At 40.9% G+C, this 22,658-nt stretch overlaps 1 protein-coding gene across 1 annotated transcript in view; it reads right to left on the bottom strand.

The window, feature by feature from the left end:
* The window catches only part of col27a1a (collagen, type XXVII, alpha 1a), a 250,288-nt gene that overhangs the window by 198,119 nt on the left and 29,511 nt on the right, over positions 1-22,658 (bottom strand). Inside the window, exons 4-5 of the mRNA XM_029657740.2 lie at positions 19,935-19,988; positions 5,541-5,594 (exon numbers count right to left, since the gene is read on the bottom strand). Of these exons, the coding sequence (XP_029513600.1) occupies positions 5,541-5,594; positions 19,935-19,988 (108 nt within the window). The remainder of the gene's footprint in view (positions 1-5,540; positions 5,595-19,934; positions 19,989-22,658) is intronic.

The raw sequence follows: 22,658 nt of genomic DNA, 5'->3' as shown, positions 1-22,658 counted from the left end.
AAAAACTTAAAACACGTAGTTACGTTCTAGCTGTGGGTCCAGTTCTAACATTATGTGTAGGCATAGCTGAGGCGACCCCGAATCCCGAGTTTCGGCTCGATAGGTCATTCGGAGCCGGAGCAGAGACCTTAATTAGTGCTGAAAATGCACTTTGTCCAGGTGTTGCTACAGGGTCCCTGAAAGAGCAGAAACTTTAGGGTCCATCTCTATGGGCCGAGGCGGTTTCAATGTACCTAGTCTTGCGATTCTGGGACTTTTTTAAATGTCGTCATTTTCGCGATGTTCAAAATTAATTGAAGTCATTGCAAACGGACAAGGTTGTTTCCCGACCGGAGAACCTTCTAGAGCCACATAACTCACTGTGCACTATCGACTTAAGCTCTAGAACATGTATATAAAGCTTCGGAGCTCTAGGTCTGACGGTTCTTTGATCATTCAAACGCAGGTAACTTTTGCAGGCTGTGTGTCTGTAAGCCTCACACCGTCACTCCCCATTGACTGTTTGTGTGTGAGTTCAGAAAATCACAGAAATCACGTAGAGCTCCGAAACCTGCCTTAACTTCTTAAGGTATAAGGGGGCAGCATTTTCACTTTTGGATAAATAGCGTGCCCAATTTCAACTTCCTGCTACTCATGCCAAGAATATAAATATGCATATTATTAGTAGATTTGGATAGAAAACCCTCTGAAGTTTCTAAAACTGTTTGAATCATGTATGTGAGTATAACAGAACTTATGTAGCAGGCAAATCCCAGAGGATTTACCGTTCAGAATTTTTAAAATTTTTGGTCTCTGTCTGTTCACTGAGTTCTCATTGGCAAATGATATTTCTTAGGAACCTGTATTCAGTTCCTACTGCCTCCAGTGGATGTCACCAGTCTTTGGAATTTGGTTGAGGTTATTCATTTGTGCAATGAAGAAGTAGGCCATCTAGGAACTGGGTAACACTGTTGAGAGTGCGCAAGACGTGAAAAGTAGCATGGTTTGTTGAATACAGATAGACCCATCTACAATTTGATCGATTATTAACGTTTAAAAATACCAAAAGTTGTATTACAAAAGTAGTTTAAAATATTTTGGCAAAGTTCATAGGCAACTTTTGAAATATTTTGTAGTGACTTTGCTTTTTTTGGAAGCTGTTTTTTTCTGGATCAACCGCGTCAAATAAATGGACATTTGGATATATATGGACGGAATTAATCGAACAAAAAGGACCAATTGTGATGTTTATGGGACAGATTGGAGTGCCAACAAAAGAAGCTTGTCAAAGGTAATGCATGTTTTATATTTTATTTCTGCGTTTTGTGTAGCGCCTGCAGGTTTGAAATATGCTACCCTCTTTGTTTACTATTGGGCTATCATCAGATAATAGCTTCTTATGCTTTCGCCGAAAATACTTTTTATAATCTGACGTTTTGGCTGGATTCACAACGAGTGTAGCTTTAATTGAGTATCTTACATTTAAATTTACATTTAATGAAAGTTTGATTTTTATATCATTTTTTTTATTTTCAGCGCTGCATTTTCCCTGTTTTTGCCCAAGTGGGACGCAACCGTCCCCTATACCATAAGAAGTTAATGAATTCGTCTGAACACGCTGCAACTGGATCTATAACTTTGGGAGAATTTTTTTTCTTTAACCATCACCAAACGGACATTTAATTATTTCTCGTAAAGTACAATAGATAAATGGCTGGTTCTTTTTTTCCTTACACCGTAGTTTTATGTACTTAGCCATCAAATTTCCAAGATACTTTATTTTGATGACTTCCCGGAAGATCTGGCCCTGGGGCACGACCTAAGGCTGTCGGCCTATTTCAATTAAACTCACAGACGTCTAGTAAGGGACCGTACATTTGCAATATGGAGATCCTCATCAACCATACGGGTAATGCCACCAGCGTCACACATGTAGGAAAATGTTGTAGTTGGGGATGGAAATTTCTGAATTTTTGGTGGCCTTCCTAAGCAAGGATTCAGACAGTGTGACAGGAAGTTCAAGTTTGGTCGCAAATGAGTCTTCTAAATGGACAATGACCCCAAGCATACTTACAAAGTGGCTTAAGGACATCAAAGTCAAGCCATTGGAGTGGCCATCACAAAGCCCTGACCTCAAACCTATAGAAACCTTTGTGGGCAGAACTGAAAAAGCGTGTGCGAGCAAGGAGGCCTACAAACCTGACTCAGTTACACCAGCTCTGCCAGGAGGAATGGGCCAAAATTCACCCAACTTATTGTGGGAGGCTTGTGGAAGGCTACCCGAAATGTTGACCCAAGTTACACAATTTAAAGGCAATGCTACCAAATACGAATTGAATGTATGTAAACTTCTAACCCACTGGATGAAAGAAATCAAATCTGAAATAAATCATTCTCTCTACTATTATTCTGACATTTTACATTCTTAAAATAAAGTGGTGATCCTAACTGACCTAAAACGGGGAATTCTTACTCGGATTAAATGTCAGGAATTGTGAAAAACTGAGTTGAAATGTATTTGGCTAAGGTGTATGTAAACTTCAGACTTCAACTGGAGCTCTTTTCAGTAGCTATTTATCAAGTTGTAAATTACAGTGCATGAAGAATGGTGCTATTTCAACCATATAAAATTATTCAATGAAGCGGATGCTAACCTACGGGACTGTTTCGCTAGCACAGACTGGAATATGTTCCGGGTTTCATCCGAGGAGGTTTCATTGAGGAGTTTACCACATCAGTCACTGGATTTCTTATTAAGTGCATCGACGACGTAGTCCCCACAATGATCATACATGCATATCCCAACCAGAAGCCATGGATTACAGGCGACATCCACTCTGAGCTAAAGGCTAGAGCTGCCGCTTTCAAGGAGCTGGACGCTGAAAAGAATTCTCACTACGCCCTCCGACGAACCATCAATACCTAAATGTTTCAAGCAGACCACCATAGTCCCTGTGCCCAAGAATGCCAGGGTAACCTGTCTAAATGACTATCACCCCGTAGCACTCACATCTGTAGCCATGAAATGCCTTAAAAGGCTGGTCATGGCTCATATCATCACAATCATCCCAGACACCCTGGGACCCACTCTAATTCGCATACATACCCGACAGATCTACAGATGATTACATCTCTATTGCACTCCACAGTGCTCTTTTCCACCTGGAGAAGAGGAACACCTATGTAATGCTGTTAATTGACTACAGCTCAGGTAGACCTGATCACTGACGACGAGACAGCCTACAGAGAGGAGGTCAGAGAATTGGCAGTGTGGTGCCAGGACCACAACCTCTCACTGGAATAGAGTGAAACACATTTTGTTGATTCCCGTTTCAATCTGTCAGCTTCACTGACTGACTGGCTAGCACTTAGCAGCTAACGTTAGATATCATATTCTTTCCACAATTCATGTGATAGGTAGCTAGCTAACTAATAACTTGCCTAAACACTTATATGTTTAGGTGAATACGTTGCTGTCTTTTAATACCAATATGTATGTCGATATGCTAGTTTCCCAGTTCAGTACTATGTTAGCTAGCCCAACAGCTAAAGTAGTACTGGGAGGAGGATGCATCAACACCCTGGAAATATGTTTGTGGTGCACTCACTCATAACACTTTTTGAGTGATAAAATGAGGGCATCGTCTTCAAGAGTAATAAGGTAAACAAATGCATGTATTATTCTCAAACATAGCCCATACATTCATTAGTTGCAACCATTAGATATTTCATTAATTTAAACTAGTAGCTAGCTCATCTTGATCATGTGTTGTTCCTTCTCTCTTTCTAGAAGCAATCAGTTACAAGGCAAAAATACAGATTGAGGCCTTCAATCAATCTGAGGACAGAGAAATATATGTGCACCAGACAGGTCAAGGTTTCTTGCATGCATGTCTTTGAGATGTAAATTACACTATAAAAAATGTTAGGTTGTTTGGATGACCGAATTTCTGGGTTGCAGGCATTGGGTCAATAGTTGGGTTGTTTTCTGTAAGTACAGCAAGGTTGGGTTGTTGGTGGAGGGTTATTAAGGTTGGGCTATGAATATTTGACCCAGCCAATGGGTTAATTCTCCCGCCACCAGCGCATGAAGTCCACCGGAACGTGAGAAAGTCTTCCAGTTCTAGTGCTACTGAGTGACTGACTGAGTGGAAATTGGCTAATGTTATTTTGACAGACTAAAGGTGTTTTGGCTGACTGAAAACGGCAAGTAACAAACATTACAAATGATGAATTTCATGGTCATTCAGGTTAAATAGGTTGTCCTATCATAAAAGGTGGGTAGCTAATGTTAGCTTGTTCGTTAGCTAACGACTGTTAGACAGCGAGCCATTTTCTGTGCTAATATCTCTGTCTGTGGTTATGTTAGTTAGCTAACGTTAGTATCATTACCATGCTCGCTATGCTAGCTCAGTGAAGTGTTGTCGCAAAATATAACTAAATGTAAAAAAAAAATCTGTTTTGGTTACCTAGCTACCTTAGCTAGCTAAGTCTGACACTTCTTTTGGACTGTCTCTGACACTGTTTCACCCGTAAGCTAACAGTAGCTAAAATGTTGCAATGCACAAAAAATGTCATCTTACTAATCAAATCAAAGTTAATTTGTCACGTGCGCCAAATACAACAGGTGTCGACATTACAGTGAAATACTTACTTACAGGCTCTAACCAATGGTGCGGAGAAAGAAAAGAAAAAGAAAAGGTGTGTGTGTGTGTGTGTGTGTGTAGGTAAGTAAAGAAATATAACAACAGTAGAAAGACATTTGAAAAAAGAGTAGCAAGGCTATATACAGACACCTGTTAGACAGGCTTATTGAAGTAGTATGTACATGTAGGTATCATTAAAGTGCATATATGATGAACAGAGAGTAGCAGAAGCGTAAAAAGAGGGGTTGGCGGGTGGTGGGACATAATGCAGATAGCCCGGTTAGCAAGTGTGCGGGAGCACTGGTTGGTCGGGCCAATTTAGGTAGTATGTACATTAATGTATAGTTAAAGTGACTATGCATATAAGATAAACAGAGAGTAGCAGCAGTGTAAAAGAGGGGTTGGGGGGCGGCACACAATGCAAATAGTCCGGGTAACCATTTGGTTACCTGTTCAGGAGTCTTAGGGCTTGGGGGTAAAAACTTTTGAGAAGCCTTTTTGTCCTAGACTTGGCACTCTGGTACCGCTTGCCCTGCGGTAGTAGAGAGAACAGTCTATGACTGGGGTGGCTGGGGTCTTTGACCATTTTTAGGGCCTTCCCCTGACACCGCCTGGTGTGGAGGTCCTGGGTGGCAGGCAGCTTTGCCCCAGTGATGTACTGGGCCGTACGCACTACCCTCTGAAGTGCCTTGCGGTCGGAGGCCGAGCAATTGCCGTACCAGGCAGTGATTAAACTCAATGTTACTAGCTCGGACTATGCTGATAGCTCATTTATTGAGGAAAAATGCAATTACTATGATATGTAGTTGTCCCAACTAGCTTGAATGCACTAACTGTAAGTTGCTCTGAATAAGAGTTTCTGCTAAAAGACTCAAATGTACAAATTTAAAAAAATGGTGTGTGTGTGGGACATACCTTAAGCCCAGGTGGACCTGGACGGCCAGGTTTTCCATGGGGACCGGGTCCACCCTATCAGAGACGAAACACAATCAAACGTTGATCAGAATGACAATCATTATGTTGGCATAAGCGGAGGCCGTGGGTAGTCCCCCATCTCCTACAGCTGAAGTCGGAAGATAGCATACACCTTAGCCAAATACATTTAAACTCAGTTTTTCACAATTCCTGATATTTAATCACACACTTTTTCAGTTCTGCCCACACATTTTCTATAGGATTGAGGTCAGGGCTTTGTGATGGCCACTCCAATACCTTGACCTAGTTGTCCTTAAGCCATTTTGCCACAACTTTGGAAGTATGCTTGTGGCCATTGTCCATTTGGAAGACCCATTTGTGACCAAGCTTTAACTTCCTGACTGATGTCTTGAGATGTTGCTTCAATATATCCACATTTTTCTTCTTCATGATGCCATCTATTTTGTGAAGTGCACCAGTCCTTCCTGCAGCAAAGCACCCCCACAACATGATGCTGCCACCGCCGTACTTCACGGTTTGGATGGTGTTCTTCGGATTGCAAGCCTCCTAGATACTTTGTACCTGTTTCCTCCAGCATCTTCACAAGGTCCTTTGCTGTTGTTCTGGGATTGATTTGCACTTTTCGCATCAAAGTATGTTCATCTCTAGGAGACGGAACGCGTCTCCTTCCTGAGCGGTATGACGGCTGCCTGGTCCAATGGTGTTTATACTTGTGTACTATTGTTTGTACAGATGACGGTACCTTCAGGCATTTGGAATTTTATGTCTGAGGTCTTGGTTGATTTCTTTTGATTTTCCCACGATGTCAAGCAAAATAGACACTGAGTTTGAAGGTAGGCCTTATGTTTGAAGGTAGGCCTCCACAGGTACACCTCCAATTGACTCAAATGATGTCAATTAGCCATGTCAATGACTCAAATGATGTCAAGCATCTAAAGCCATGACATCATTTTCTGGAATTTTCCAACCTGTTTCAAGGCACAGTCAACTTAGTGTATGTAAACTTCTGACCCACTGTAATTTTGATACAGTGAATTAAAAGTGTAATAATCTGTCTGTAAACAATTGTTGGAAAAATGACTTGTGTCATGGAAAAATTACTTGTATCATGCACAAAATAGATGTCCTAACCGAGTTGCCAAAACTATAGTTTGTTAACAAGACATTTGTGGAGTGGTTGAAAAACAAATTTTAATGACTCCAACCTAAGTGTATGTGAACTTCTGACTTAACTGTATATGGATTTAGCATGTGTGTACATTGGGGGGGATTAGGTAAAGGGGGAAGATTATGGAAAATGGATGTAAAATGAAGGGGTTCTAGCACATGGATGTGGTTTTCCAACACCCCATTCTCCTCAAACCCCCACCCATCTGTGGTCACCCCGTGGCAAAAAAATGGTAGCTTGTGTGCATACAGACACAAACACAAGCAGAAACATGCATAAAAACAAAGAAACACACACACCACGCATACACAGATGGATTGGTGTACATTTCATGTTGTCCATTGGTTCATATTTATTCCCAAACTTTACATAGTCCCGTACTCCTTCAAACTTCCAAACTCCAGCTCTGTACCCTCTCTAGCAAAGGGTCAGCGCACTCTCAAAAGTTTTTTCCATCATTGTTAGCCTGCCACACACTATAAGATACATTTATTAAACATAAGAATGAGTGTGTTTTTACACAACCCAGCTCGTGGGAAGCGACAGAGAGCTCTTATAGGACCAGGGCACAAATAATAATAAACTATTTTCAAGACCATGTCTTTCAAAGATAATTCGTAAAAATCCAAATAACTTCACAGATCTTCATTGTGAAGGGTTTAATATTGCCCATGCTTGTTCAATGGCCCATAAACAATTAATGAACATGCACCTGTGGAACGGTTGTTAAGACACTAACAGCTTACAGACAGTAGGCAATTAAGTCCACAATTATGAAAATGTAGGACACTAAAGAGGCCCTTCTACTAACTCTGAAAAACACCAAAAGAAAGATGCCCAGGGTCCCTGCTAATCTCCATGAATGTGCCTTAGGCATGCTGCAAGAAGGCATGAAGACTGCAGATGTGGCCAGGGCAATAAATTGCAATGTCCATACTGTGAGATGCCTAAGACAGCGCTACAGGGAGACAGGACGGACAGTTGATCGTCCTCGCAGTGGCAGACCACGTGTAACAACACCTGCACAGGATCGGTACATCCGAACATCACACCTGCGGGACAGGTACAGGATGGCAACAACAATTGCCCGAGTCACACCAGGAATGCAGAATCCCTCCATCAGTGCTCAGACTGTCTGCAATAGGCTGAGAGAGGCTGGACTGAGGGCTTGTAGGCCTGCTGTAAGGTAGGTCCTCACCAGGCAACAACGTCGCCTATGGGCATAATCTCACCATCGCTGGACCAGACAGGACTGGCAAAAAGTGTTTATCATCGAATGAATGAGCGTTACACTGAGGCCTGTACTCTGGAGCAGGATCGATTTGGAGGTGGAGGCTCCGTCATCGTCTGGGGCAGTGTGTCACAACTGAGCTTGTTGTCATTACAGGCAATCTCAATGCTGTCCGTTACAGGGAAGACATCCTCCTCCCTAATGTGGTACCCTTCCTGCAGGCTCATCCTGACATGACCCTCCAGCATGACAATGACAACTCATTTCATGTATTTTTTCAAGGAAAACAAGGACATTTCTGAGTGACCCCAACCTTTTGAACGGTAGTGTAAGTGAACCCCAAATCAATGTAGTTCTCATATTTGCGCCTCTTCAATGGTCCAACATCCTGTTGTTCGGTGCTTTCCCAGTTAAGGGGGCAGTAGCTCTTTGGCTGCATCTGATTCACAACTGTCAGTGTCCATGCTAGCTGGGCAAACAACAAGAATTACAGATGCTAGCAATGGATGTGCTCGTGGAAGAACAACAACTTGTGTCATCGACAGGTGAAGGTGTAGTACTGCTGGTAATAGCAGTATGTGTCTTTTTAACCATTTCTCCATTTTCGAGCAAACGGAATGAGCAGCTGCTAAGTTTGGCTACATACAGATCATTAGTGGAATTCCCGCGAGAGAGTAGCGGTTAATGTGATTGAATGTTAATTATTTGACTAGGCTACCTGTATGACATTGCGTTGATATTTCGCTGAACAATTGATGGTTTAATTTTATTTTTGGCTGTAAAACGAAGCTAATCAGACGAGAAAAAAAACTCACCCAAATGTATAGCCCCGTTGGAAAATATAAATGGACTGTTGTGTGTACCCGTACCCCAGTTTGGGAATACCTGGTCTACAGGCTATTATTGGAATCATTTTTTAAAAATCTATACAGTAGCAAATTGATAATAATGGGAACCAGTTTCGACCTATCTTATGGGAAACAGACATTAGCTTTTTAAATTCTGAAATCCGGCAGTAAAAGTGACATAATCCAAATCTAATTTATGTATTTTGCACCTTTATTTTACCAGGGAAGACAGAATGAGACCTAGGTCTGTTTTTCAAATGTGCCCTGAACAATACAACACAAATATACACATTATACACAAAAAATACTAAACCACAGTCATGGGAAGCACAAGTAAAACATCACAAATCACCTAGAATAACAGTTACATTCCTCCACAAATAAGTCCCCAATCAATACTCTAAACTGCCCGAACGGCACAAGCCCCTCTCTGTGCTGTCGACATGTGACACACACACACTTCCTCTCTCTATCCATATGGTTGTGGGCCGTTGAGGGGTCCCCCACCTCTGACTGAGGCACTTTTTTTGCTTGACCCCGAGCCCTCCCTCCACGTGGGGTCAAAGGTCAATTGTGTCAGAGTAGTGGCCGGAAAAAGAGTCACAACCGGTTCCAGAGTGGGGTCTGTGACTTTTGCTGGGGTGAGGTACAGTAAGACGATTCAGAGAACACGTTATTGATTCAGAGTACTGGACCAGCACACACCCCAAAGTCACATGTCAAGTCATTCTTTGTCCCACGAAGGGAAATTAATTTAGTTGGGGCTGGAATTGATATGTCACAAAAGCCCATTTGCCAAAGTTTAAATACAGACATGAGAGACTAATGAAAACATAATACTACACCCCCCCCTTTTCTCTTCTCTATCAGACACTTCATAAATCCCATCTCTGATTCCTTCAGGGAGAGCCTCAGTGCCCTTTTCTTATACAAGTAAGAGATCTCAAGTCACTAAGGGTATGTGGCCTAGCTAGGCCTGCCCCCTGATATAATTCAGAGCCCACTCATTTTACACACACACACACACACACACACACACACACACACACACACACACACACACACACACACACACACACACACTGCAGAGTCATAGTATAGCTGCTGTCGGTAGGCCCTTTCTTTAGCTAGAGGCTTGTTACAGGAAGGGTGGTGTAGCCTTCAAATGTTGAATAGGCCAGCAGTTCAACTCAGTTTTGGTAGTATTAGTTGGCACCATTGGTTCTAGCCATTGGCACATGAGTCTTGCAGTTGGTATGCCATCTTATTGTCTCTCATCTCACATGGCAGGTGTCGAATTAGGACAATTCCAGGGCGTGGCAAGCAGCTAGCTAGAGGCTACTGGGATACGAGACTGGAAAACAGCAACCTCTGAACTAGGAGCCAGGGCGTCAACGGTCGTAACAATGAAACATACTCTCTAAGATTAGCACTTGCTCTAAAAGTGGACAAACTTAAGGTGTTCAAATAGGTCCAAATGTTTCAAGTTCTGGCAGTGTCTACCTACCGTTCAGATATAAAAGTATTACTAGTGCCCTCTACTTCAGCTGTAGGCCTTTAACAATACCACACGGTATATATTTTCAACCTCAATGTAAAATACATTTAGTTGGTTTTTAAATGGGAAAGACTAACGTCCTTCCTGTTTCTGATATAGCACATATTTTACAGTTTTTTATAATCACTTTGGCACTAATTTCAGGAACCTTGATGTCATTTTTCAAACTCTAGACACAAAACTCACAACCAATGATCAAAATGCAAATTTGTCGAAACTCTAACACTTTTTCCAATTGCTTGGATTCAATACACACAAAGCTAAGATCATTTGTTCATTGAACTAAAATCACCTGTTCAAAATGACACAACTTAACATCAAAGTATTACCATTTCAAAATGCAATTCACACATTACATCTGAGTTGACTGTCTATTAATTTCATTACAATGATCTAACTATCAATTGATACTACTGCTCAAAATGATAAGTAACTGTTAAGGTACTCTTAATGCATAGTTTTATGGAAACTGACAAACAATATTTCATGTTTAGATCATGAAAGTTTCAGGATAACGAGATTCATTGACACCAATTACCATGGAACATGAACCAATTGGACTACATTATCTATGGATGTAATATTTCATCATCATTCTTTATCAGACACGGTTTCTATGGTCCCATGTATCAATTTTCCAGACCATGTTCAGATTTGATATTACTGTACACTCACATTACTGTACACTCACTACACTTTATTAGGTACACCTATCTAGTACTGGGTAAAACCCTCTTTTGCCTCCACAACAGCCTGAATTATTCACGGTGTTGTACGTTAAGAGATGCCCTTCTGCACACCACTGTTTTAAACAGCGTTATTTGAGCGTTTGTGGATTTTCTGTTAGCTTGAATGAGTCTGGACATTCTCTTCTGACCTCTCTCATTAACTGTATGTGTTTTGTTTATCGCACCATTCTCTGTAAACTCTAGAGACTGTAGTGCGTAAAAATCCCAGGAAGGCAGCTGTTTCTGAGATGCTGGAATCACCATGTGTGGCATCAACAATCATACCACGGTCAAAGTTGCTTAGATTACGCATCTTGCCCATTGTAATATTTGGTCGAACAACATCTAAAGCTCTCTACTCTATATACTCTATATATTGAGTTGCAGGCAGCCTCATGATTTGCTGTTCGAATGTAACTGTCCTTGATGAGCTAAATCAGGCCTGTAGAGCTGATGGCATGATCTATGTCATTGTGTGGGATAATGTCAGGTTCCACCATGCTCAAGCATGGTTTCAGGCCCATCCACAATTTACCACCCTGTGCTTACCCCCATACTCTCCTTTCCTTAACCCGATTGAGGAATTTTTCTCTACATGGAGGTGGAAGGTATATGATAGGCGCCCTCACGAACAAGCCGCCCTTCTCCAGGCCATGGATGACGCATGCAATGACATGTGTCAGGCCTGGATTCGCCATGCCCGAAGATTGTACGAACAACTACACAGTGAAACCGTCGGTATCTCATGTGTGGGTGATCTAAATGAATGTCCCTGTGGTATTTAATGATAAATGAGTTATTTAAACCAATGATTCTGCAAGTTAAGGTTTCTTTAACGATATGAATGCACAATGCAATGTTTTGATGACCGTTTTGAGTTTTGTGTCTAGAGTTTTGAAAAAGGACCACAAGGTTCTGAAATTAGTGCCAAAGTGATTGTTAAAAACTGTAATAGGGCATTCAGTAAAGATGGTTTAAATTGATACAACATGTTGTAAAGACAGTTTTAGGGTACTGTATATGGCCAATATAAAAGTACTTCTGTTTGAACTGGTGCCAAAAAAGCACTCCCCGCTACAAGGGGAAGCGTCATTACTGACACCAGACTTGTATGTGTGTGTGTGTGTGTGCGTCTGTGTGTGCAGGATCCAAGGCACCTTTTAATTACGGAGCCCACTGTCGTCAGACCAGAGGTGTAATTTACCCTCTGGAGGCTCAGGAATAGTTTTCACTGCATTTGCCCCCTCTGCCCTCTCACGCCACCGTAATACACAAACAAACACACACACACACATAGAGGCAAACACACACAGAGAGACAAGGGTCCAGAATGCTTAAAGCCATGCTTCACAAAGTCATTCTCTAAAGCCAAAATCCACAAGTTTGTAGAGCTAAATAAGTCAAAAAGAGGGAAAATATAAGAAAGCCACCACCCAATATTATAATAACAACAACAATACCTCAAATATACTGATCATGTAAAGAAAGCGTTGGTCCCATGTCTCATGAGCTGAAATTTTCCAGATGCACAAAAAGCTTATTTCTCTCCAATGTTGTGCACTAATTCGTTTATATACCTGCTAGTGATCATTTCTCCCTTGACAAGATACTCCATCCACCTGACAGGTGTGGCATCTCAAGAAGCTGATTAAACAGTAGGATCCTTAGACAGATGCACCTTCTGCTGGGGACAATAAAAGGCCACTTTTGACACACAACACAATGCCACAGATGTCTCAAGTTTTAAGGGAGTGTTGCAATTGGCATTCTGACAGCAGGAATGTCTACCAGAGATGTTGCCGGAGAATTTAATGTTGAAGTGTTGTTAGGGAATTTGACAGTAAGTTCAACCGGCCTCACAATCGCAGACCACGTGTAACCCCTCCAGCTCAGAACCTCCACATTTGGCTTCTTCACCTGCGGGATCGTCTATGACCATCCACCCATGAAATTGAGGAGTCTGTGACTGAGTTTTTCCTCACAAAAGGGCTCTTTCTGATTGTCTGGGCCTGGCTCCCCAGTGGGTGGGCCTGGCTCCCCAGTGGGTGGGTCTGGCTCCCAAGTGGGTGGGCTTATGCCCTGCACCCCTATCCAGTCATGTGAAATCCATAGATTAGGGCCTAATGAATTTAATTCAATTGACTGATTGACTGTAACTCAGTAAAATCCTTGAAATTGTTGCATGTTGCATTTACATTTTTATTCAGTATAGAGTAACAACAATTAACAAAAATTACAAAAAAAAGAATGGCTCCGACCAAACTTTTCTATTTTGTGATACTTCCTGTGGCGTTCCACACGAGAATTTTGCAACTGCACTTGAAGAAACTTTCAAAGTTCTTCAAATATTCCAGATTGACTGACCTTCATGTCTTAAAGTAATGATGGTCTGTCATTTCTCTTTGCTTATTTGAGCTTTTCTTGCCATAATATGGTCTTTTACCAAATAGGGCTATCTTCCGTATACCATCCCTACCTTGTCACAACACAACTGATTGGCTCAATTGCGTTAAGAAGAAAATAAATTCCACCTATTAACTTTTAACAAGGCACACCTGTTAATTGAAAAGCATTCCAGGTGACTACCTCATGAAGCTGGTTGAGAGAATGCCAAGAGTGTGCAAAGCTGTCATCAAGGGAAAGGCTGGCTACTTTGAAGAATCTCAAATATAAAATATATTTTGATTTGTTTAACACTTTTTTGGTTACTACATGATTCCATATGTGTTATTTCATAGTTTTGATGTCTTCACTATTATTCTACAACGTAGAAAATAGTAAAAATAAAGAAAAGCCTATGAATGAGTAGATGTGTCCAAACTTTTTACTACTACTGTATGTATCACAACTAAAATAAGCATATATGAGGACCTTTCTTTGTTAACTGCTGAACAGAGAATAAACACATGTGCGCACTCCCTCAAATCGTTTGGAGAAAATATTATTTAGATTTTATTCAGTTATGTTCAATTGTGTTCTTCATAGTATAAAATTATATGAAATAATGCCACGGAATTCTAAGCAAATCTTGTCTCCTAAATGAACTACAACCATGTCATAGCCAGATCAGGGCCTAACATAAGGACTCAGAGTTTATTATTCTGTTCTTCTGAAATATACTACATTTTCTTCATATCATGTTTCTTTAGACCTTTCTAAAAAAAATAATGGATTTATTGTGATGTGTAGGCTAAATTACATGGATTAATTAGACTTAAAATGTAGATGTTCCAAAGGTCCGCATCAGTGGTTTGTTGGCTATGCGTGAAAACTAGGAGGTGCTAAATGTGTTAATGTTAAGTAACGGTCAATTACCATGAGACCAGCAGGTATTTTCTTGACAGTCACCATGTGACACATTTTCATGATCGCCACAGCCCTACCGTAGACTACCGTAGACTCACTCCAACTTGCATACCGCCCCAACTAGAGCTGTGGAGGTCATGACATTTTGTCAGCCAGTTATTTTCATGCAAAAGAAAGTGATAAATGTAGTTCATATACACCGTCACAATAAATCTATGATTTATTTTAGCCAGGTCGAAAGAAACATGATGATATGGTGAATATGTATTTCCTAAGAACAGAATATAAATTGGTCTACTGTATGTTACCAGGCTATGCTCCACACCGTAAACTGTAGGCTTGTTATTCATTTGGCTGACAAGATATGCTTATAAGTCCCGTGGCATTATTTTATATTTTATGATTTTATCGTAACAAGAATATAATTGAACTTACCTGAATAAAATAGAGAGGGTATATTTCCCATTCTGGAGCGAGTGCACATATGGAGTGGCTATGTTGAGCGTAAAAGTGATCATTTGAAACAAGTCCTATTCGCTAGATTTATAGTTATTTGGCAACTTTAGTTGTGACTGATCCAAACCTTAGAATGTCTTACAAATCAAAACATACATGGGCTGCATGATGTAACTATTGGCTGTTGATGATTTGAGAAAGTAGCGAAAAGAGCTTGCGCTCTGCTCCTTGCCTTAGGCTGCACAGCTGTTCCCTTGCCAAGTTATCATATCTTCACCCATCAAACTATTCTCTATTTAATCTTGTATTTACTAATATGTACAATTATTTTAGATTCAGAATGATTGTTGTTTTATTCAGGTTGCTTTTCAGGCTTGGGCTCATAAGCCTATGCGTATGCATAAGCTCTAGGAAGACTCTTGGTGGTTCCAAACTTCTTCCATTTAAGAATGATGGAGGCCACTGTGTCCTTGGGGACCTTCAATGCTGCAGAAATGTTTTGGTACCCTTCCCCAGATCTGTGCATTGACACAACCCTGTCTCGGAGCTCTACGACCTCATGGCCTGGTTTTTGTTCTGACATGCCCAGTCAACTATAGGACCTTATATAGACAGGTGTGTCCTTTTCCAAATCATGTCCAATCAATTGAATTTACCACAGGTGGACTCCAATCAAGTTGTAGAAACCTCTCAAGAATGGTCAATGGAAACAGGATGCAGAGCCCAAATTCCAGTCTCATGGCAAAGGGTCTGAATACCTATGTAGGTTTTTCTGTTTTTTATTTGTAATAAATTTGCAAAAATGTCTAAAAACCTGTTTTCGCTTTGTCATTATGGGGCATTGTGTGTAGATTGATGTGGGAAAACATATTTCATCCATTTTAGAATAAGGCTGTAACGTAACAAAATGTGGAAAAAGGGAAGGGGTCAATATACTTTCCAAATGCACTGTACATTCTCTCCCAGACTTGTGGATATACATTTTGGAGCGTAGCATATGCAAATGAATACATTCCACACTCAAAGGCAATTACTCAAATTTGTTTAATTGTGGAGTAGAGTCTAGACCAATTTTATACCAAGACATCTCAAATCAGTTTTGTTTTATGTTTTTCTGCCATGCGTAATATGTAATATGTATTGTATAATGGCACAAGCCTATGCATATGCCTATGTATGTTTTTGAATTAATCCTCACCTTAGAAAGCGCTGTCCATTTTGTTGTGTTTGAAACAACATCCACAATGACCATGTTTTGCACTCAGTTTCAACCTGCTGTTGAACTTCTTCCTTCAAATTGATCATCACAGTGAGGTGAGCTTTAAAAGTAGCATACTGTTTTGATGATGTGTTTGTGATTTAAGATTGCATTTTCATTGATGTCAGAGTGGTTAGAGGAACAATAGAGCCCTGAGTACCAGGCCATTCGGGCCTGAATGTCATTAGCAAATTGGGCACTAACAAAGGATGTCCAGAGTGGATAAGAGAAGATTACTGTGACTCAACAGTCACATGGAATTTTACTGCGATCATGGCACATGACTGCCGGAGTGATGGTAATATGGTCACTGCAACAGCCCTAGTAGTATTCTACTATGGTATTTCAGAGTGTCGTTGACTAACCTGGAAATGAACAACAACTATCTAAAGTGAGGAATGCTAAACCTGCAGTGTAAAATTGGGTTACCGATTATTCCGATTATTCCGATTATTTCAGCAATCAACAAGAGCTTATCTTTCAAATGGAAACCATTCCTCCATCTGGCCTGAGGGTGGCGAGAGATTGAAAAGGCATTTGTTTTAGGGGGGAGTTAAGAGGCACCTTTTATATATGCAGGTGTTAAACGTAAGCCCACAGAAGCAGCCTCACCGTTCTGTAGAGCCCTGTATAACTCTTTATATTTCTCCCTGTGAGGGTCATGTCTTCTGCACACTATTCAATGCCATACAACTCTCCTTCCGTGGCCTCCAATTGCTCTTAAATACAAGTTCAACTAAATGCATGCTCTTCAACCGATCGCTGCCTGCACCTGCCCGCCTGTCCAACATCACTACTCTGGACGGCTCGGACTTAGAATACGTGGACAACTACAAATACCTAGGTGCCCGGTTAGATTGTAAACTCTCCTTCCAGACCCACATCAAACATCTCCAATCTAAAGTTAAATCTAGAATTGGCTTCCTATTTCGCAAACAAAGCATCCTTCACTCATGCTACCATACATACCCTTGTAAAACTGACCATCCTACCAATCCTCGACTTCGGCGATGTCATTTACAAAATAGCCTCCAATATCCTACTCAACAAATTTGATGCAGTCTATCACAGTGCAATCCGTTTTGTCACCAAAGCCCCAAATACTACCCACAATTGCGACCTATACGCTCGAGTTGGCTGGCCCTCGCTTCATACTCATCGCCAAACCCACTGGCTCCATGTCATCTACAAGACCCTGCTAGGTAAAGTCCCCCCTTATGTCAGCTCGCTGGTCACCATAGCATCACCCACCTGTAGCACGCGCTCCAGCAGGTATATCTCTCTGGTCACCCCCAAAACCAATTCTTTCTTTGGCCGCCTCTCCATCCAGTTCTCTGCTGCCAATGACTGGAACGAACTACAAAAATCTCTGAAACTGGAAACACTTATCTCCCTCACTAGCTTTAAGCACCAACTGTCAGAGCAGCTCACAGATTACTGCACCTGTACATAGCCCAACTATAATTTAGCCCAAACAACTACCTCTTTCCCTACTGTATTTATATATATTTTTTTTTTATTTTGCTCCTTTGCACCCCATTATTTTTAATTCTACTTTGCACATTCTTCCACTGCAAATCTACCATTCCAGTGTTTTACTTGCTATATTGTATTTACTTTGCCACCATGGCCTTTTTTTGCCTTTACCTCCCTTATCTCACCTCATTTGCTCACATCGTATATAGACTTGTTTATACTGTATTATTGACTGTATGTTTGTTTTACTCCATGTGTAACTCTGTGTCGTTGTATGTGTCGAACTGCTTTGCTTTATCTTGGCCAGGTTGCAATTGTAAATGAGAACTTGTTCTCAACTTGCCTACCTGGTTAAATAAAGGTTAAATAAAGGTTAAAAAAAAACTATTAACCTCTTAAGTCGACCCTCTACTTTTTTGAACATTCTGTTAAAAATCGCGCAACATTTCAGCGCCCTACTACTCATGCCAGGAATATAGTATATGCATTTGCTTAGTCTGTGTGGATAGAAAACACTCAGACGTTTAAAAAACTGGTTAAATCACTGCTGTGGCTTTACCAGAACGGCATTTACATCGAAAAGCACAGGAAAAACTGATCACTGAAAATGGGAAAATATATCCATGCGCTACTTGATCCCATTGATAAAGGTGAACCACAATTAATTGACTGAGGTTGCAGTACCTACAGCTTCCACACGGTGTCTAGAGTCTTGTCATTTCCCTTCGAGTTTTTTCTTGGTCAAACACATGCAGGACACCGTATCTAATCCGGTCTAGGACCGGATATTTTCGTTGAGTTTCTAGCCGGACATTTTTCCAGACGGACAGCTAATGATCTTTACATCGCCTCCTGATGAATTTTATCGCTTATTAACGTTTACTAATACCTAAAGTTGCATTACAAACGTATTTCGAAGTGTTTTGTGAAAGTTTATCGTCGACTTTTTGAATTTTAAAAAATGACGTTACGTTTTGAAACGATGTTTTTTTCGTTTATCACACAGTCTACATATAACGATATCTAGGCTTTATATGGACCGATTTAATCGAAATAAAGACCCAAATAGTGTTTATGGGACATCTAGGAGTGCCAACAAAGAAGATGGTGAAAGGTAATGAATGTTTTCTATTTTATTGTGCGGTTTGTGTAACGCCGAAATGCTAATTATTTTGTTTACGTCCCCTGTGGGTCTTTTGGGGTGTTGCATGCTATCAGATAATAGCTTCTCATGCTTTCGCCGAAAAGCATTTTAAAAATCTGACTTGTTGCCTGGATTCACAACGAGTGTAGCTTTAATTCGATACCCTGCATGTGTATTTTAATGAACTTTTGAGTTTTAACTAATACTATTAGCATTTAGCGTAGCGCATTTGCATTTCCAGAGCTCTAGTTGGGACGCAAGCGTCCCGAGTAGAAGCAACAGGTTAAATGTGTTGTTTTTACCAAAGAGTCAATTAGTATTTCTCCCGGTCTATCTCTGTCTCTATTTCAATCTCTCTCTCTTTGTCTGTCTTTATTCATCTTTCTTTTTATACCCCCACCCTTTCTCTCTTTCTGCACCCCCATCTCATCTCACTCTCATGTTTTTCACATGAGCAAGAGCAGAGTGCATCCTTGATATGAGAACAGAAGGTCTCTGATGTGTCCCGTTGGTAGATTGGCATTATACATCCTTGTATGTTATCCAAAACAGTTAAATATGTTGTTATTACCACAGGATTAGCTAATCTCTCTATCTCTCACAAATTAAGATTCCTCTGTGTTTAGAGGTTTTCTTAGGCATCCTGTCAGATAGGTAGTCTTTTCAAAGGTCTCTTTATGTGAGTTTTCCTGTTTATGCCTGGAGGTCAACGCTCTCAGCCCTACACTTATTAGGGTCAATCTGACTGCAATGCATACAAAGGGTGTGGTGGTGTGTCTGAGTAGCAGAGCCCCTTTACCTCCCTGGGGGGGGGGGTGATTAGTGTGTGTTTGTTTGGACCTCTGATGCAGTGGCAGCAACCGTCATAACAGACCAAGTTAAACAGCCTTCAGCCGAGCAGATACTAATGCACACAGTAAGCCAAGGAATATTGATTTGATTTGACTAGTCAACAAATCTTATTTGCTTATATGACCAGTTCCATCGCTATACCCACAGAACTCTATTTCAGAGCAGAGATCTGAGATCTGGTATTTCTATGTTAGGTTAGCAGGCCTGGGGATGGAGGGGGGAGAGGGGAAGAGAGGTAGAGGGGATGTATAAGGAGAGAGGTGAAACAGCTTGGCTAACAGAGGGGAGGAGACAGACAATCAAACAAACTAACAACACTGGGGACAGGGAGATGAAATAGAGGCTTACCTGAGGACCTCTCTTCCCTGGTGTGCCTGACTTCCCTGGTGGTCCTGGACGGCCCTGTAAGGTGGGAGAAAAAGCACACACATTCAGTTTTGTTTTTAAATGAAGAAAAAATATATGTACAGTACCAGTCAAAAGTTTGTACGCACCTACTCATTCAAAGGTTTTTCTTTATTTTTACATTGTAGAATAATAGTGAAGAGGTCAAAACTATGAAATAACACATATGGAATCATGTAGCAACCAAAAAAGTTATTCAAAGTAGCCACCCAAAGTAGCCAGCTTTGCACACTCTTGGCATTCTATCAACCAGCTTCATGAGGAATGATTTTCCAACTGTCTTGAAAGAGTTAACACATATGCTGAGCACTTGTTGGCCCCCACACTTTCACACCTCCTCCTCCATGCTTCACGGTGGGAACCACACATACGGAAATCATCTGTTCACCTACTCTGCGTCTCACAAAGACACGGCAGTTGGAACCAAAAGTCTCAAATTTGAACTCATCAGACCAAAGGACAGATTTCCACTGGTCTAATGTCCATTGTTTGTGTTTCTTGGCCCAATCAAGTCTCTTCTTCTTATTGGTGTCCTTTTAGTAGTGGTTTCTTTGCAGCAAATCGACCACAAAGGCCTGATTCATGCAGTCTCCTCTGAACAGTTATGTTGAGATGTGTCTGTTACTTGAACTCTGTGAAGCAGTTATTTGCGATCTGAGGTGCAGTTAACTCTAATGAATTTATCCTCCTCATCAGAGGTAACTCTGGGTCTTCCTTTCCTGTGGCGGTCCTCATGAGAGCCAGTTTCTTCATAGTGCTTCATTGTTTTTGCGACTTGAAATTTCTTGGAATTTTCCGGATTGACTGACATTCATGTCTTAAAGTAATGATGGACTGTTGTTTCTCTTTTCTTATTTGAGCTGTTCCAACCATAATAGGGACTTGGTATTTTACCAAATAGGGCTATCTTCTGTGTACCACACCTACCTTGTCACAACTGATTGGCTCAAATGCATAAAGGAAAGAAATTCCACAAATTAACTTTTAACAAGGCACACTTGTTAATTGAAATGCATTCCAGTTGACTACCTCATGAAGCTGATTGAGAGAATGCCTAGAGTGTGCAAAGCTGTCAGCAAGGCAAAGGCTGGCTACTTTGAAGAATCTCAAATATATAATATATTATACCTTTTTGGATATTACATGATTCCATATGTGTTATTTCATATCTTCACTATTATTATACAATGTAGAAAATAGTACAAACAAAGAAAAACCTTGAATGACTAGGTGTGTCCAAACTTTTGACTGGTACTGTATACTTTTACACTATTCTATATACCCGTATGCTTCTTTAAGAGGGTTTTAAACGATATCAACAGTGAATAACTCTTTAACGTCTGGATTACACACACACACACACACACACACACACACACACACACACACACACACACACTACTAACACAGTACTCAACAAGTTCAATCTGAATCTGGGTTGAATGGAGATGAATTTAAAAAAACACCACCTTTCCTGTAATGTAACTAAATCCCAAACTGGTACTGCTCATAAGAGGCCAGGTGGGTCACGTGTGTTTGTGTGTGTGCGTGCATCTGTGTATGTACAGGGGGCAGGAAACACTAAAAGCACCAGAACATTTCCTGCTTCACTGCCAACGTGTTCAATTGATCAAACTAGGCCCATGGTCATTTATTTTACTTTCAACATAAAAGAGGAAAAAGAGAAGTGACCACTACACTGCCTGATGACTGGCCAAAAACAGCATAAACCTCCAGCCATGTGTACCATGTGTTTCTCCTGTTTGGTTTCCACTGAACATGACCCATGTCTCCTACAGCTTAACTTTAATTAGGCTATAGACCATCCTGGCTCTAACCCGTGACTCTAGCGAAAAAGGGTGGACTTTTGTAAGAGGACATCTCAGTTGGATTGATTGTCCACTTAATTGTGGACATTGTGCCATTTAAATTGTGTTACAGGAGGGCACTCAGGAGTGAAAATAGACTTTCCTGGGCTCACTTCAACTATGTCTGTGTTGTATCTCTTACTGGGCCCTGTCCTCAGCTTTCACACAGAGGAGTGACTGGAGCTGCAGAGTGCTACAACAGGGCTCCCAAAAAGCGGTAGGTGCTATGAACTCTTAGAAAAAAAGGGTCCAAAGTGTTCTATGGCTGTCCCAATAGGATAACCCTATGAAGAACCCTTATGGTTCCAGGTAGAAACCCCTTACATTTTAGTCATTTAGCAGATGCTCATATCTAGTGTCTTACAGTTAGTGTGTTCTTCTTAAGACAGCAAAGTGGGACAAGAATATATCAAAATCAAATCAAATGTTATTTGCCAAATTTACCGAATACAACAACAAAACAACAACAACAAAACAAAGTTATCAAACAAGTTAGTTGACTTACAATTAATGGAGGACAATCCAGTTCTAGGAGAAACAGTGATATCTTTTACAGAAACAAATGGGAGTTCTCTCTGACATTTGTACACCAGTGAAATGCTTACTAACAAGCCCTTAAGCAACAATGCAGTGTTAAGAAAAATACCAACAAAAAAACGTCAGTGATGCAAACCGTTAGGATGCTCTCGACGGTGCAGCTGTAGAGAACCTTTTGAGGATCTGAGGACCGAAGCCAAATCTTTTCAGTCTCCTGAGGGGTAATAGGTTTTGTTCTGCCCTCTTTCACCACTGTCTTGGT

This window comes from Oncorhynchus nerka, linkage group LG4, assembly GCF_034236695.1.
Source record: "Oncorhynchus nerka isolate Pitt River linkage group LG4, Oner_Uvic_2.0, whole genome shotgun sequence".
Lineage (NCBI taxonomy): Eukaryota > Metazoa > Chordata > Actinopteri > Salmoniformes > Salmonidae > Oncorhynchus > Oncorhynchus nerka.
The sequence above is the reverse complement of the archived record's forward strand: the minus strand, read 5'-3'. Positions and strand labels throughout refer to the sequence as shown.